General features: G+C 39.0%; 1 protein-coding gene across 1 annotated transcript; it reads right to left on the bottom strand.

Moving 5' to 3' along the window:
• Positions 1–762: 762 nt before the first annotated feature.
• On the bottom strand, positions 763–14,141 carry alp3 (alkaline phosphatase 3). The gene is made up of 11 exons (XM_078244406.1): positions 14,072–14,141; positions 12,449–12,565; positions 11,995–12,110; positions 11,397–11,571; positions 7,916–8,088; positions 7,661–7,801; positions 7,343–7,412; positions 5,747–5,881; positions 3,657–3,848; positions 1,800–1,916; positions 763–1,147 (listed from the first exon to the last, which is right to left on the bottom strand). Exons 1-11 carry the CDS (start codon positions 14,139–14,141, stop codon positions 831–833), a joined length of 1,623 nt encoding a protein of 540 aa, XP_078100532.1. The 3' UTR covers positions 763–830.
• Positions 14,142–18,154: the final 4,013 nt, after the last annotated feature.

Here is an 18,154-nt window from a genome sequence, read left to right as displayed (position 1 = left end):
TTAGCCTATTTTAGCATGAAGACTGGAAGTCAGGACATAGGCTAGTCTGGCTCTCTCCAAAAAAATAAAATAAAATCACCCACCTGCCAGCACCTCTAAAGCTCACTGACTAAGGTGGCTAACTTTTTTTAATCTGTACATAAAAAGAAGCTGTGATTTTACAGGGATTTATGCGCTGGAACTATTTTTTGCCAACATCTGTCACCGTGAGGTTGCCAAGCAACCAGCAGAAAGAACACCAAATTTGGCGGTATTACATTTTTCAGATAAATTGAAAGATTAAGTGTCCCTTTATGGTTAGTAGTTATTCTACTTCTTTCCCTAAATGAACAATTTGTAAAAAAAAAAATTTAAAAAAAAATTTAAAAAAACACAAGATTGCGACGAATGTAGATCTGATTAGAAGAGTCATTAGATGATTATAAGGTTTTTTGAAGGAGCCATAAATGTCAATACATGACATATACATTGTTTCTATGTAAGCTATAGAACACTTTATATTAAAAAAAGAGACAACCCAATTCTCTATTTGGACTGCTTCAGGCAAGGCAAGTTTACTTATATAGCACAATTCATACACATTGGCAATCCAAAGTGCTTTACAAGTGAGAGTTAAAGAATAATAGAGAAAATAAAACAGATTTGAAGCTGGCTACATTTGGAACACCTTTATTTATCTGACTTACCGCAAACCTTAAGTCTTAACAACAGAACTCTGGTCCTGCTGAAACTACCTTGAGCAAATCCCTGCTTACTCGTCCTATGACCCGGACTTCTGACCTCCCTGACAAGTGGAGTGAGATCAATAGGATTCACTAAGGAAAAGGGACCTACATCAGCACGACAAGTGCCAGCAGTGCACTGAGGAGGCTACTGAGCAGAGCTGGCAAGCCATAAGCCGCCCCAGCTCTGTTCTTATCATTGGTGAAGATGGTGTGAACTGCAGGTGCTTCAGTTTGCCCCTGGCAGTGCCTAATGTCGGCGCCCACGCAGGCGGCGTAGGCCATGGCATGGGCAATGTAGTTCTGCTCCTGGACGCCCTGGAAGAGGTGGGCCATAGGTCCGCGGGCAAGCACTGCCACATCCTCCCCGCTGTGGGTGGCCGACTGCGTGGGGACGGCAGCCAGTTGGACATAGTCTTTATTTTCTAGAAAAGAGACAGAAATATCGCAATTAGCCTACAACTTCTTGCGCTGCCCCAAGTGGCCAAACTAAATCCACTAATGCAGCTTTAACTAAAGTGTGACTGAATATTTCTTACAGATGCTGAAAAGATGATGTGAAATTCTAATCATCCATGTGGGGAAAGTAAAAAGAGCAGTACTTTTAAACATACTACTTTCAGTATTCATTTCTTACTGGAACAGTTACACTCCTATCTATTGAATTGTGTTGTCATATTACCTGATCATTTTCTTTCTTGGTTTATAAAAAAATAATGCAAATGAAATTAGTAAAATGTCAGTGAGAGACAAAAAGTACACCTGATTATATTATAAGGAAAGGTCACACTGTATTATTGGACATGGATCTCAAATGTAAAGGTCATTCAAGTTGTTTTGAAATAGTTTTCTCTTTCCCACTGTGTGTTTCCAGCTGTTTGTCCTTGATAGATAGATAGATAGATAGATAGATAGATAGATAGATAGATAGATAGATAGATAGATAGATAGATAGATAAAAAGTAACTATTAATTACTGACTTTTTAAGGAGTGTTGTAACTTGTCAGGAAATTTGATCAACTGAAGTCTGTGATATTCTCATGGGGAAAAAAAAAGAAACATTGCGCGTGTCTTACTAGTGTTGACATCGCGGATGTCTGGACGCTTGCCGTTGATGATTTTGTGTCCAGGTCCGTTGCCATACATCAGTGTGGTGTAAGGCAGCACGTCTGTAGCCCACAGTGGAGATTTACCTTGAAAATCCAGAGAGACCATCAAACATTATCTTCGATTTATCTTTCTTATTTTTATGTTTTTTCTCTCTGCTTCAAAGTGCTAAACACATGCACACATGAACACACAGGCACACACGCAAGAGGAGGAGTCTCTGGATCCCTAGCGTGTTGCAGGAGGAGCTTGTTGAGTGTTTCTCTCCGGTTTAGCCATTAGCCTGGCGAGTCTCCCCGCTAATGGAGAGCTCAGAGTTTCACAAGCACATTAATCACTGCTGCACTGGTACACTGCTGGGAGGAGGAGGAGGAGGAGATGGAGGAGGAGGAGGAGGAGGAGGAGGAGGAAGAGGAGAAGGAGAAGGAGAAGGAGGAGGAGGAGGAGGGTAAAATAAGGATATGACCGAAAAGAGTGTAGAAAGCTGGGAACAGCACTACATAACATAACCCATGTGAATAAATTCCATTGTAAATGTTTCGTACCAATGAAAAACATCCTGAGTACTACTGGTAGGGGAGAAGTACATGGAGTAAGGGGGTAACAAATTTAGCGTTTAAGAGAGACCTAGAAAGAAATTACACCACAAGTAATTACCCTGTATATATTAAAGCCTTTCAGGGTACAGACATCCCAAAAGGCTTAGCCTATATTTCCTTTCACAATAGCAATGTAATGAGCAGGAACCAAACTACGTGTGGCACAACATTCTTTTTCAACGTCAGCTTTGATTGTAAAATGGATCTTAAATTGGACCCAATAACTACATTACTGTTCCCCAATATTTTCACATCATTTTAAAAAACATACACATCTTTATATTTAGCTACAGCTGTATAGGTACACTCTTTTTCCCAGGCTTAGCATAATTATTTGTGTAGCGACAATAACGTACACCATATTTATAGTAATAAGTACGCACAATACCAGGAACCATGAAAGCCATCGTTAGTTTTATTATTTGCACCTGTGCTTTTCCTACTGTGACATGTCAAAATTTCTTCTGTGTAAAAGCATGAATACATACAATGTGCTTTGATCCATTATATAAAACACTGACATCTACTACAATACAGGCAAACCAGTAAATCAGTTTAAGCCTTAATAACACCCTCTCTCGCTCCATGAATGTGTTAGGTTCAGCCCTGGTTTTACGCCTCCATGTAAAGGACAGGGAACAGTGATGGAGAAGGAACAGAGAGTTGAAGGAATAGAGGTAAATTGTAAGTAAGGTCAATACAGATACGCACCAAAGGGAGACTAACAGGCGAGAAAGACTGATAAAGCGAGGAGAACTTAGGGAGAATTATATAAGAGAGATAGAGAGAGATGGTCAATGTCGATGGTCAGGGAAAATCAGAAGGGAGAGAGACAAGGAGAAAGCAAGGGACTGAAATAGAAAGGCTACCAGCTTATGTGTTTACCCGGGCTGTAATTGCAGGGGAGAAAAAGCAGAGGAAATGTCAAGCTGCTGGTGGCAGAGGCACACTGAAGCTGAGAGGAAGCAGGCATCACATACACACACAAAGACACACACATAACAAGCACAAAATGCCACCTGGGTGTCTATTTTCATGGGCTATAAACACACCTGGAGGGGGGAATGGATGGGAGGAAAAGGAGGAATAGGGGAGAATGTCTCCTGCGTCAGAACTCTCTTGTCATACATTAAAAAAAAGCAGTGAGCTGATTTCACACGCCGGCAGTACCACATCAATCTATGCATTTTAGAAAGAGAGTAATACAGGAAGTTAGTTCATAATTACCCAGAATGCTCTGCCCTCGGAATGGATATCCATTGAAGGTAACAGAGTGGGAGTGGTCAGCCATCACTATAGTTAGAGTTTCATGCTCTTTGGTGAGTTCAAGGCCCTTGGCGATGGCGTAGTCAAAAGCAACCGTCTCATGGAGTGCCATGTACGCCCGGCCAGAATGGTGAGCCTGGTCAATACGCCCACCTGACCACAGAGACAGGGAGGGGTTAATGAGGAGGGAAGGGGACCAGAAACAACTAGTTCATTTTTTCATGTATCTGTATTTAACTAGGCTAACTCAGTAAGACAAATATTTATTTTACTCAGAAGTAAAGAAAATAATGTTATTCAGCCACTGGGTCCAGCAAAAAGTAAACATAGTAGAGCTGTAGACTTGAGTCAGAATTAAATCCCAAAGATTAGGATTTGAGACTTGACTGCTGTGAATTGTTTTGAGATTGGACTGCCTAAAGACTTGACTTGAGATTTAAAGTCTAAAATTTTGACCTAGTGAAAACTGTGAATGAAAAATGAATAAGAAAACAACTATCAAGACTTTTTAATTGTTATTCCTATACATTTAAAGAACTGTTAGTTATGGAAAGACACTGTTCATGAAATTGTTTAAACTAGCAATTTGCTTCTGAAGACTTCTAACCTGACTTTGACTTGTCTTTATAGACTTGAGCCTTACCTTGGAACTTGTCTGGAGTGACTTCAGACTTGACTTGTACTTGTCTTATATGACTTGACACGTGACTTGGACTGTCTTGAATGACTTGCGATTTGCTTCTGAGGGAAATATTTGGCTCTTAGCAGCTAAATGCTCCAATATGTTCACCAGCTAGCTTGTCTTTTTGACTTCAGTCAATGCTTTGAGGTGTCTGAAATAAATCAAGAACTGACTTGGGCTAATTTGAGACTAATTTGATTTGTATCCATTCACTTGACTCAAACCTGGACAAGACTTTGACTTGTATCCATTGACTTTGACAACAAATACTTTACTATAACTCAAAAGTTGGTTCTGACTTGTCTTGACTGGTGACTTGTCACCAACATTCCATTGATTCTTTTGAGATTTGACTCTGACTTGTCTTGGATGACTTGAGACCTGTGACTGGACTTGTCTTGAAAGTGTGATAAATCACTGAAGAGGACAGTGAAATGTATTTAAAGAGCTGTCAAGACTGTACAGCATCAGAAAATACCCTTTGCCAAGTTCAAAATGGATGCATAAACAGCAGATGTGAGGTGGTAGATTCCAAAGTTGAGCCCTTACATTGTTAGCGCTGAGCAGACTACTTGAAAAATGTCTCTTGGAATAAAACAAAACATTTGGGAAGGGGACCTACTTTCTCTTGCAAAGAATTTTAGATCAAGCTAGGGGATAAAGCTGATGTTTTTTTTTGTTTTTGTTTTCCGCTCCTGTCCTCTCCACCAGCTGGCAGCTGTATTGGAAAGTGAGGCAGGCTGGTTAATAAGTTGTGGTCTCAGTGAGCTGTCAATGATTGGGTGCACCATATGCCTGCTTCTATTTATACATTTGCTTGTTATTTTAAAGTCATTGTGAAGACACTCCGTAGCACCATGGAGTCCCCAGGCGACTGCCTCAGATTAAAGGAGAGATGGATGAGGAGGCCGGTGAGGCAGCCGGGTGGAACAGAAACACATCAGCCAACCACACTCCACTAGCACACACTGCGGCAAACTCATTGAGCTGTATGCAGAATCAATGTCAAGTCACCAGATCCACTGCAGGTATGCACTGTTCTCCAATGTGATGTATTCTGGAGGTTGTCGCTATGGCACTACCACTCAAACAAACTCAATATCAGGGCTAAAGTCACTATAATATAAATGTAAACACATATTGATGTTTTAGCAAACCACAACAATTACCAGTGTATTCCTTTAATTGCCACTTGGGGGCCCTTTGTAATTATAACAGGATAAATGATTCAATTGATCCACCTAGAGCATCAATGTGTTTTTTCCTTATTTTTAGCAGAACCGTCACCTCTCTGCAGATTTTATTATCCAACCTTTAAAGGATTAAGTGATGGGGGTGTATGGAAGGTGGGTAAAGCTGCTGTCCTCACCTTCCACTAGCAGGAAGAAGCCTTTAGGGTTTTTCTGAAGGATGCGGATAGCCTTTTCTGTAGTCTCTACGATGGACGGGTCCATGTTTGGGTCCCTTTCCGTCTCAAAGTGCAGATCACCAGGTTCAAATAGAGCTTGGGGAGAGAAGGACAGACCAAATCATTTTTATGTAAGAAGTACAATACATCAGTTTTATCAGCCTACAGTGGAGGTGCAGCAGAAAGAAAAGCCCCATCTTTCTCCTACTACTACTATTTTCAGCACACATTAAGTGATAAACCACAGTGTGTGAGCTTAAAATACAAAGTCTCTACAGCAGCAAGTGAGCACTCAGCCCAGCATGATGACTGAATCTCGACATTTCCTCCACACCACCACACACCACAAATAACTGAATACCTTTCAAATTTATACCGGTGAAGGCAAAGAGTAGCACAGGAATAACCATGATTTGAACATTTGGACACAAGTGGGTTACACTTGGAGCAGGGCCAATTTTTCTGCTGTCAGTTTATGCTGGTTGGTTAGAATTCCTTTACAAGATAAAGTTAAGGGAATTTCCTCCGCCAAGGAGGTTATGTTTCCGGCTCGGTAAGTCTGTTTGTTTGTTTGTTTGTCAGCAGGATTACGGAGAAAGTATTGGCCCAGTTTGCATGACACTTGGTGGAAGGGTGAAGCACGGGCCAAGGAAGAACCCATTATATTTTGCAGCGGACTTGAATCACGAGGCAGACACAGAAATAATTTCTTACCTCCGTTAACATTCCAAGATAGGCCATTTGTGCTGCATTCATGTTGTGTGGGTATAATCATGTTTCATGGCTAACCTGATCCATTTCCTTTGCTCTTCGTTGTCACACAAATACTGGAAACCAATTAATGTGTTGTTTAATCACAGCAATACAATACAACACATCTTGTTTGTAGCGTCCATGATGTTAGGATAGGACTATCCGAAGAGCACAGGAATGCACCATTGGTCTTGGCGGAGGTCTGCGCTCTCTGAGTGCCATTCTAGTTCTACAATAGAGAGTTAAATGAGAAGATCAACACCCCTCATATGTCTGTACCTTTAATATGAAGTTGGGGCCAGCAGCCAGTTATCTTAGCTTAGCATAAGGACTGGAAACTACATATAAAACAGATTAAACTAAAAACTGTTTTGGTCATTTGGGGGTTTAAGAGCTGCTTGTAGTTTGTTATCTTCCAAAAAAGTCAGTGAATTCAATGAATAACTCAATCATAATAGTAGGAAGATAACAGCTAAATGATGTCATCATGACATCATCTATAAATAGTAAACAGAACCTTGCACTGTCCACAGATTTCCTAAATGGCTCACGCTGTGAATGTTTTTGCACCTTGAAAACATTATGTAGGTCAGGTACCGTAGTTTGAGATAAAATGTTCAAGACTGACATCGCTGATACAAGATGAAATGAATAAACTGCTGAGTAAATCAAGGACACTACAAGGCTATCAATGTGTTCTTGAAGGGCCTGATGGGAATGCTTTGCCTTCATATACTGCTCTGCTGGAGAAAAAAGCATAAGAGGGCAAAGGGAGGTAAATAAATAAAATAAATACAAACTCACCCATGAGGTAGTCAGTGGTTTCAGGGTCAACAGCATTGAAATCTGTTTTATTCCACACATAGTGGGCTACCTGTGTCAGGACATAAAAATGCACACACTGAGTGGGAGAAGGACAGAAAAAGTATGTGTGCTTGTTGTTAATCACAATTTGCCATGCACGCCCCATAAACTTGAATATAAGTGGAACGAAAGTCTGGCATCAATGCAAAATTCAAATGCTGTCACTGACGTTAGCACCCTCCGTCTTTCATAGTTTCCTTGCAGCAAGTTGAAAAGTTCTGAAAGAAGCTGTTGCTATAATTAAGGCTGTTTTCTTACCTTTCCAATTTTCATGCTCTGCCACTCATCAATGAGGTTGCGTCCGTCTTTTCTTTTGCCCCTAGAGGAGTAATCCCTGGGGTATTCGGGATCTTTTGTGCCTTTAGGGGTCATGTACTTTCTACCACCACCAATGATGACCTGGAAACACACACAAGCACAAACACACACACATTTCAATGTAATTAACCATTCTAAAACAGAATACAATTGTTAAAAACGAATGAGAATGATCTGTGTTATGGAGAACCTCACATCTATATCAGTGTTTTTGAGGAGCTGGGAGGCGATGTCGGTGCAGCCGTCCATCTTGGCGGCCTCGGGCATGTCAGCGTCACTGTACCACTTCCTGCTGGCGCTGTGGGCGTAGCTGGCTGCTGGGGTGGCATGTTGCACCCGTGTTGTTGTTACAATGCCGACAGACTTGCCTAGAAGATTGATTTGTTTCATGCTTAATGTATAGTGGATGTATAGGCCTATATGTACAACATATGCACTCTGCTGTATGTTTGTGTAATATTCATATATTACAGTATATATATATATATATATATATATATATTCGGTTTGCTGAATGTTTGGAAAGGTTTGAGCAATTAATGAAAAACTTTCTCAACCCCCTGCAGATACTGCATATTACAATTATATTAAGTTATGGGGTAGAACATACACTTTTGCCCTGTTAACCACCTTGATGCCCAACATTGCTCTTTAAATCCCCCTTAAAGCCCCCCAGTGGCAGTACAAAAAGACACTGTGGAAGACAGCAATGCACTCCAGAGACACTGAGAAGCTGGAAGCAACATACAGACTGCACCAATTTTCACTGGGATTGTCTCAAACATCTATACAAATATATATATATATATATATAGTTACATTCACCAAGGATGTTATGTTTTTGGTTTGGTTTGTCCGTTGGCCTGTCAGCAGGATAACAAAAAAACTACAGGCCTGATTTTCATGAAATTTGGTGGATGGGTGTAGCTCAGGCCAAGGAAGAACCCATTACATTTGGAGCAGATCATAATAATGGGGTGGATACACAATTTTTTTTTTCACTTTCACTTTCGATAGAATTTGCATTTGTGCTGCATTCATTTGGTGTTGGAATAATCTGACATTTGTTTCCCACTGCATTAAAATGTGAGATAGGGCATGCCTTGGCGGGAGTCTCTATGAATGCCCTTCCAGTTAATACTTCATTTCAAATTTTAACATAGTGGTTTTAAACAGCTTCACAGTTAGACCCTTTCTAATTACTAAACTGATTGACACATGCACAGTATATGCTTTATCTGTTTGTTCCTACCAACACTTTGAATTTCCCATTAAAGCTGTGATAACATAATTCCACTGAGTAAATATTTAAACCCAAACTGCAATTTGTATATCTGCACCACATGAATGGTGATGTTTTATGCATAATTTTAGAAATACATTTGGTATCTTGGGTGACTCCTTGGGATGTTATCAAGAATTTCATTTTGATGATCTATTACTGTAATTGCTTATGTTATTTTCCAAGCAAAAGTGCATGGCACAAGTATCTGTTTATAGGCTCTCAAATGTGAATATTTTCTGGTTCTTTCAGTATTCCATGGTAGTAAACTGAATATCTTTGTGTTTTGAACTGACCATGTAATCATGGGCTCTGGGTATTTGTGAAGGGCATTTTTACAATATGTTGACATTTTAAAATAATTTATTCATGAAAATAATGGTGAATGTATCCAATGGTTCGCAAATAGAATGTCAACAAAGAAGTGGAGTCCCTTTTCATATTTGAAAAGGGATTTGAAGTTGAAGAGAGTTTATTTCAGTTTCAGATTTGAGAAAAGTCCCAAAAAATAAACATTCATTTTGTGTAGCGGTTTTTGTTGGTTTAAATAGTCCTTTCCATCAATATAAGTTAGTAGAACCATTTGAGGACTTTGCTATGAAGACCATTTCTAAAAGGTGATTATATGACACACATACTTAAAATAACTTCCTTGTACTATATAACACATGCACAAATTCACACACTTGAGTCTCCAAGTGCTGTGCTGGGGTCAGGGTCATGGTCAGGGCAATGTCACGCTGTTTGTTTGTGTTTGTGTGTGTGTGTGTGTGTGTGTGTGTGTGTGTGTGTGTGTGTGTGTGTGTGTGTGTGTGTGTGTGTGTTATAAGAAATGTATGGCCGTTGGTATCACAGGAACATGATAAGAATCAAGGTGCTTCCCTTTGCAGCACATTGCCTTGCAGTGTAACCTGCGGCTGCAGGCTGCTATCGCTTTCAGCTCCCTGGTGGTCCCTGATACCGGTCTGACGGGACACTGCGGCTCACAGCAGAGCGTTTAGCGGTAAAATCGGGTTTTGCTGAGGCTGTGTAAGACCTGAGGGATTTTCTTTTGTCAGGAGCCAGAACTAAAGTGTGACACGGCAGGGCTGTGTGTCAGGTATCTGCCTGCTCTCCAACAAAGTGTCACAAAATCCAATTTGTTACTTCAATCACAGCACCGTTTGAAGACATCCTGCTGCATTATCCCTTCAGAATTGTCAGCCATGGCAGTGTGCACTATATTTGAGTTTATTTACATTAGCAGGAAATTACCACTATCACAAGTGCAGTAGTTGTTGTATTAGCATATTCTATTTTACATTTGACATTTAGCATAATGGGCTGACTGGTAAAACAATGAATTAATAAAGGAGTTGCCTCCTTTGAGCCTTAGTAAAACAGTGACTTTGCTGCATTGGATCATGACTCTTTTTTTAAATCATTCACATAAATGTAAGCAACCCTTTATTTCAACCCTATCTATGCATTACAAACGTTAAAATGGTTTATAACACACAATGTGGTTGTAGATGTAAGTACATTTTAAAGTGCTTATTGATGTATTTGTTAACAAATATAACTCCTCTGTACTGTACCCATTACAACTTAGTAAACACCATCCGCTGTTGAAGATGCGATTAAAAACCGCGGAAGAAATCTAAAAGGTGGACCTTGAGTTTTTTGTCAAACTACCATTTATAAGGTCATGAATTAATCTTCAAGCTCAAACGGAACTACGTCACATTCTGAGTCACGTGCGTTACCAGAAGTGAAGCAACGTAACAAATGCCCCGATTTTAAATCACCCCACAATCCTTTTCTAAACTTAACTGAGTAGTTTATGTGCCTAAACGTAACCACACCAAACATTAACAAGGTGTTTAAACCTGTGACAGTTACGTTCTCTGGTTTAGATATAAGGATAAGGACGGAAAATGCTACTGTTGGTCATAATTTCCTGCTACCGCTAGGAGCGCTACTTTATAAACACTCCTGTGGGTCGTATTAGAGGATAGGAATAAACGACCTATATTGTCGTAAGTCCTCATTTGTTGTTTTAACACACTGTAATGATTTGTTCATGTTATGCTGTATTATCAATAATTCATTTTCTGTTAATTGCTTCACAGGGCAGTTATAATTGGTGTCAAATATAATGTCTCTGCTTGCAATTACTTTACAGTGATTTATTAACCATTTATAAAATGTTTTTATAGTGATTATGAATGCTGAATAGGGGGTTAAAGTGTTACCAAACTAGGGGAATTATAGACACATACTTTTCCAGTGTGTGGCATCTTCTATAACATAAACACAGTGGTGATGTTTTAGCCTGTATTAAGTAGTATGGTGTCTTGTTTTGAAGGAGTTTATTTTTGCTTCTATGCACAGTCTATTGAGCACTAGTCTTACCCGCATCTTTGGCCCACTTCAGGATGGATGTGACCTCGTTGCCCTTCTGAGTCTTGCAGACTCCGTTGCGAGCCGCTGCACTAACTCCGATAGTGTTCAGGTTGGTTTTCACTCCACACAGATACGCTGTGGCTGTGGCTGCACTGTCTGGAATCTGGAAGTCCACACTGTAGGTCTGCATACGCACACACACAAACACACAGACACACACACACACGCAGTATGACACCACCTCTCACATGACCACAGGGCTGATTACATTACAATTCAGTTTAGGGTTTATGGATAGCTGGTGTCATACTGTAGGTTGTACAGATAAAATAAATCCCTCTGAGAAAAATGTCAATTTGAGCTATATACATACAATTGACTTGCTATTTGACAATATGACAAACTTGCGATAGCACCCATGGGTGACCTATAGTTGGCACAGCAAACAACTCTCTTGGATTATATTAATGAATATATATCAATGTACTGGGCATTTACATATTTGTGTGCAGGTACATATGTCCATTCAACCATTAAAGTGGTGTGTGTGTGTGTGTGTGTGTGTGTGTGTGTGTGTGTGTGTGTGTGTGTGTTTGTGTTTGCGTGCCTTAGCTAGTCCCACGTTAGGGAAGGTGTCCATGGTCATCACTGTCTCCTCTCCTGTCTGGTTCTCCAGCTGTCCCTTGAGGATACGAGACGCTGTGTATGTTGTGATTCCCATACCTGATACACACACACACACACACTATTAATTCCAGCCTCAATAAACTCATAACTGCCTCTACAATAATTATACTATACAATAAATGAAATGTCTCTCCGCAGTTTGTTCCTGCTGTAAAGATTAAAGTATTATTGTACTTAGCCACATCTTCTTGTTGTCTGTGAAATATTTGTTTGCACTGCACATTGATGAAGCAGACAGGAAACAGCGTAGATCAGGACCAAAATTACAAAGTATTTAAAATGGTAGGTCAGACACTGGTTCCTGATTCTCCTTATCTTACCTTTTCAGCCAGCCAAGACTGTTTTATGTTATTAGTGTGTAATGTGTAACCTACCATCTCCAAGGAAAAACAGGATGTTCTTGGCCACATTGGTGTTGAGCTTCCTGTCCAACGCTGACTGCAAAGTCTTCCGGGCTTGTGACCTCCAGAACTCCGGGTTCTCCTCCTCAACTACAGGCGAAGACACAGATCAGACTGGTTTCAGTGCAGAAATAATAGTAGTGGTGTTAATTGTGTAATTGGTATGTTCTTTATGCTTTTAGGTTTTACAGTGTAATAACTAAAAGATGAGCAACTACAGAACAAAAGCTGCCGATTAAAGCACAACATGGTTTTTGGGGAATCGCAATTCTCACTACAGGTGCAACTCTTCTTTGAACAAACTTCAAACTTAAATGTATTATTTATTTGGTTGCATCCTGCAAAGATCAGTGTGATCAGAAATAAAAAAAAAAAAAAAAAAAACAGATGACTGCTCTTTGTTTAGGCCCTTTGGGACTTGAATGTGTGTATTAGCATGTTTGTTTTGTAGCTGTCATATGTCCCTGACATGCTCTCATTGCTGTGCTGTAACAGGTAGTTTGATACAGTAGTCCACTAACAAGCAGTAAATGCTGATCAGCAGCCAGTTGCACAACACCACAAGTACTGAGTGTGCTGATTTGCAAAGTTTGGAAGCCCCTTACAAAACGAGTGGGTAGGGAAGTGCACAAAAAGAGTAAAGGATTGTAAAGGATGAAAGGAAAGGTGGAAGCTGAGGAATCCTTAAGGAGGAAAAGGAAAACCAAAATGAGGGTAAAAGACAACACAAAGTTAGAGGAGAAAATAAGCCCTGAATAGGTGGTGATTAAATTTTAAAAAGCACACGGAAAAATAGAAAATAAGTCTGACTCCAGGGTAAAAAGGTGAGGATCATACATCAAGCTCAACATTTTCAGGCCTTTGTGATCCAAAGGAAAAACCTGCTGGTTTGTGTGTAAGGAGGATACAGTTGGAAAACAAAAAAAACTATGTGCAAAGTATGTACCTTCACTACTGAAAATGTACAGTTGAAACATTTGAAATAGTTGAAATACTGAAGTTGTAGTTGAGGCGGCGATCGAAATACAAATGCTGAAAGAAGTTGAAATAGCTGTTCAAGTAGAAGTGGAAGGAAAGTCAATGTGTTGGCTGAAGTGTAATAAAAGTTGTTGGAATAGATTGTGTATGAACAATGGCAGTTGTGGTTCAAAGGTGAAGATCCAAGACATGAAAAGGTTCGAAGTGTCCATCAAGGTATAAGCATTGAAACTGCTGAAATGTCAGTTGAAGAGAAAATGATAAATGCAGTAAAACTATTAGTTGAAAGAGTAAGAGATGGAAGTTTCCAAAACAAGTATAAGGATGTTAAACCTCACAAACAAAGTCCAGCAGAAGAAGAAGCTGAAGAATAATACAAATAAAGATACAAATGTATGTAAAATGTGTGCATCATTGAAGTGTAGTTTGTACTTTTGCTTATTTAAAGCTAATGTACTTGCACTTACTACTTGTTGTCTGGAGTTTGCACCTTCAGGGTTGAAAGCACTTAATTGGAAGTTGCTTTGGATAAAAGCGTCAGCTAAATGACATGTAATGTAATGTAACTGAAGTGAGCACACTGACTAGTTCACAAAACAGGTCTTCTTTTTTTCTTACCTTTGGCACTAGACAATCCAAATGCCATCAGCAGAAAGAGAGCTGAGATGACCACTCTTGTCAACTCCATGTTCAAGCTGGCGAAGCGCTCCTCTAACCTTCCCAAAGATCACTTCCGCGACTGAAATAATGCTTGTCTCCAATCACACCAGCTGCCAATCGTCTTTAACAGCATAAATTCCTAATTACCCATAGGCCTTTGGCAAATTTATGACCTGACTGGAAAATGTGTCGCGGTTGGGTTGGAGCCAAAAATAGGTATAACAATGCACAAATAGCTAAATGACTAAAATAGTAAACGAATAGATAAGATTCTGTATATGTGTCAGTTTGAACCAGTAAACAGTATTTAACAGTTTAAATCTAAGGAATTAATTATTGACAGTAGTTAAAGCTTTATATGATAGTGTTTAATGATAAGAATGTATTTAGGGCATTATTTATGACCCTGTGCTAAAGATCAAAGGAATGGTAGGGAATGTACCAAACAGCTATGGAAGGAGAGAGAGAGTGTGTGTGTGTGTGTGTGTGTGTGTGTGATTTTGAATCATAAATGGGCTGTATCCGACAGATAATGCAGCAGGGGACACGGTTATGTAAGTGAGAAAGACAGAGTCCGCTGGGTCTGAGCTGAATGGCACAACCACTCAGCCATCTATTTTTCAATGAATACATTAGCTAGAGAAGAATATTTGTATCTGCAATCATGTTTTGTTTGATTGCTTGTCCAAAATTTCTCCATCACTGACGGTGATGAAAAAAAGAGGTAACATGGCAACTGATGCAAAAGCGTGTTTTTTCTACTTATTCAACAGGTACCATGAGTCACACTGATAATGGGACATTTATTGGTGTACCCTAATGTTCCCAATTAGTTCACTGATTAGCATTGTTAATGCGGAGGGGCAGTTGATGATGAGGACTGTGGTAATGTTATGTAAAATGAGTTAAAGACAGTGAATTATCTGAGGATTGTGTTTTTTTACAACTGTCAGTGGAAGCACGTGTGGGGGCTTCACGTATGAAGACCTAACACCATAGTGGAAACAATTCAAGATATCTGCACCTTTCACAAAGGACATTTTAAATGCAGTGTTGGGAAGTACATTTACCCAAGTACTGTAGCCTACTTAAGTACAATTCTGAGGTATTTGTACTTTACTTGAGTATTTACATTTTATGTTACTTGCTAATGAAATATTGTAGGCTACTATACTACTATACTATATTGTACCCTACTACATTTATTTGAAAATTGTGGTTACATTGCAGATTCAGATTATCAAAACAAAATATTATCAACAAATAAATGATGATGAATTATTATAGGTTAAGATAAGACTTTCTTGATCCCTTGAAGGACATTCACAGGCTACACAGATTTACCAGCTGCAACATTAAAGTGATATGTATACATTATCCTAAAACGGACTGGTATGCATAATGATTACTTTAAAAGTAAATTTACTGTTGGTAGGCTATTGTTTCGATGACAATACTTGCTTGTTTGTTAGTACTTGTTTTTATTGTTGTTTATTATTTTTCTGTAAAGCACTTTAACCTTGTTAAAAAAAGCACTATATGATAACCAGTGGTAGAAGACATATTCAGATCCTTTACTTTAGTTAAAAGTACTAATACCACACTGTGAAAATACTCTGTTACAATTAAATGTCATGCATTGAAAATGTTTCTTAAGTAAGTATGTAAATATCTTTAGGAAAATGTACTTAAAGTAAAGTAAGGCCTACTCAATGCAGAAAAATCCTCACATTTTAGAAACTGGAAACGTTCAAAATGGTTCCGTCAATAAACTAAGTGTTGTAGGCCTATATATTGTTGATTAGTTTAATTTATACTAAAACATATTTTATGAAGTACATGTGTTTTGCGTGCAAAAATCTTAATGCGTAAAGTAACTTGTAACTAAAGCTGTCAGATGAAAGTATAATATGTCTGAAATGTAGTGGAGTAGACGTAGAAAGTGGTATTAAAAGAAAAGACTTAAGTAAAGTACCTCATATTTGAAATTAGGTACAGTACTTGAGAAATGTACTTAGTTACATTCCACCACTGATGATAACAGACCTGAATACTACTTCCACCACTGGGGAAGGTACACTGCGTGGTGAGTTGAACTGGCTGACATGTTGTCAACCACTGTGTCCTCACTGGTGTCGGTCTCAGCAGCCAGCGGGACTGCAGACTGTTGCGCACACACCCACTGCCATCTGCTACAGGGTTATGATTCATGATGGTATGATGTTAGCTCATTACCTTGCTGTACACACGGCCGTGTGTGTTTGTGTGCAACTGCAATGATCCACCATGGGGATAAAACGGATCATCATGACCGCTATTAGTCGGGTAGAGAAAAAAAGTCAAACATAACATAATGGACCGTTCTAATGTTACAAGAATATAGTTACTGGAAAAAAATGGACAAAAAATAAAAATGTCATTTAAAGAATAGTTTGACATTTTGATAAATATTCACTTTCTTGCTGAGTGTTAGTTGAGAAGATTGATACCTCTGTTATGTCTGTACGCTAAAAATGAAGCTAGTCGGTTAGCTTAGCATTAAGACAGCTAGTAATTAACACATTTATTCTTGTCTGAACGTCAGAGGTACTGGCAGGCAGATTTTGTTTCCTTTAGACAAGATAGCTAGCATTTCCCCAGTTGCCAGTCTTTTTGCTAAGCTAAGCTAGCTAACTGTTTCCTGGCTGTAGCTTCATAAATAGCGAACACACAGCATGCTATCAATCTTCTGAACTAACTCTCAGCAAGAAAACTATTACATGTATTTAATATCTTCAAATGTATGCCCTGTGGGGTATGCTGATGCATCAGGGGAGCTTTATTATCACTGGCCCCCGGAGTAAATCCTGTGAGGGGAGGTCTTCAGGCAGCCAGAAAGAGAATGGCTCTGTTTATATGTTGGTCCTACACTCACAATAGTCAATTTAAAGCCCCAAAGAGAACATTTTCAACATTTTAATAGTAGAAAATGAGAAGATGAGCCTAAATTCTCCTGTAGGACTGCAAGTAGCTTTAGCCTATGTTAAGGATACTCCAAGTGTCATGGCATTGGGAGGTCAAAGCAATTCAGCCATTTAAACTCTCCACAGTTGGATGATGAATGGGGCATCCAGGGGCCAGGCTCAGTCCAATCTGAGTCCATGTTCCACAGAAGTAAATATCTTGTAAAAGGTGAATTTGTGAACTGGCTCTGTGTCACTTTGTCAGTCTTTGTCCCCTCCTGTTTTTAGATTTTTATTTACAAAAAATTGGTTATGGAAAGATATATTTGACTCAATTGTCTTCAATCTCACACGTCTTTTCCATCAAACACAGGTTGTAACGTATGTTTCCAATATGAAAAGCTAATAATTACTATTTTACCTAAATGTATTATATTTTGATATGTTTTTTGGGCAGGGAATTATTTCAGAAGAAGCTGTCATGAAAACCTACTGCTATACTGAATGTGGGTAGTATATACAGTGCAAGGGCCCCCTCTAGTGTTATTAAGACGGTGAATACTTTAGTTGAACTCAAGTGAGTGTGAGGAAGAGACAGATGCTGTCTCCCATTCCATACTACACTAACCAGCTGAAAGAACATGGTATAAGATATGAATAATAAGTATGATATACGTAATAATATCTTAAAGTATAGTGTTATATATGTGCAGTACTGTATATGTAATGTTTTACAAACTATAAAGTAATAATACAATGCTAGGACATATATAATAGCAATAGAAAATAACACATGATACAGCATATAGTACAATTCTAACAACATAGTAGTTATAGTGTATTATTATCTAGTGATATAATATATAAAGTGACCTGCGACCTGCGATAATTTGTTTATTTCCTTTGTGCATTGCATTGTGGCACAATAGTGTACATAAACAGCACATTTGAAAATCAATTGTTTCTTAGTATACATACTGAACTTTTTGAGTGTTTTTTATTGTATCACTTGTCCATTGTAAACACCCTGCAGACACAGGAAAAGAGCACACCTAGAAGTGGGTTTTTGGTATTTGGATAATTTTTGGATTTACCTGCC

The sequence above is a fragment of the Sander vitreus genome, chromosome 3, assembly GCF_031162955.1.
Source record: "Sander vitreus isolate 19-12246 chromosome 3, sanVit1, whole genome shotgun sequence".
In the NCBI taxonomy this organism is placed as follows: Eukaryota; Metazoa; Chordata; class Actinopteri; order Perciformes; family Percidae; genus Sander; species Sander vitreus.
Note: the sequence above shows the minus strand (reverse complement) of the source record. Positions and strands in the feature narration are given on the sequence as shown.

Bases quoted from the DNA above. Each gene is read 5' to 3' on its own strand.
- alp3 (XM_078244406.1), bottom strand. From the start codon at position 14,141: ATGGAGTTGACAAGAGTGGTCATCTCAGCTCTCTTTCTGCTGATGGCA. The intron at 12,111-12,448 runs GTAGGTTACACA...TGTGTGTATCAG, and splicing joins CCTGTTTTTCCTTGGAGATG to GTATGGGAATCACAACATAC. The intron at 5,882-7,342 runs GTGAGTTTGTAT...TCTCTCCCCAAG, and splicing joins AACCACTGACTACCTCATGG to CTCTATTTGAACCTGGTGAT.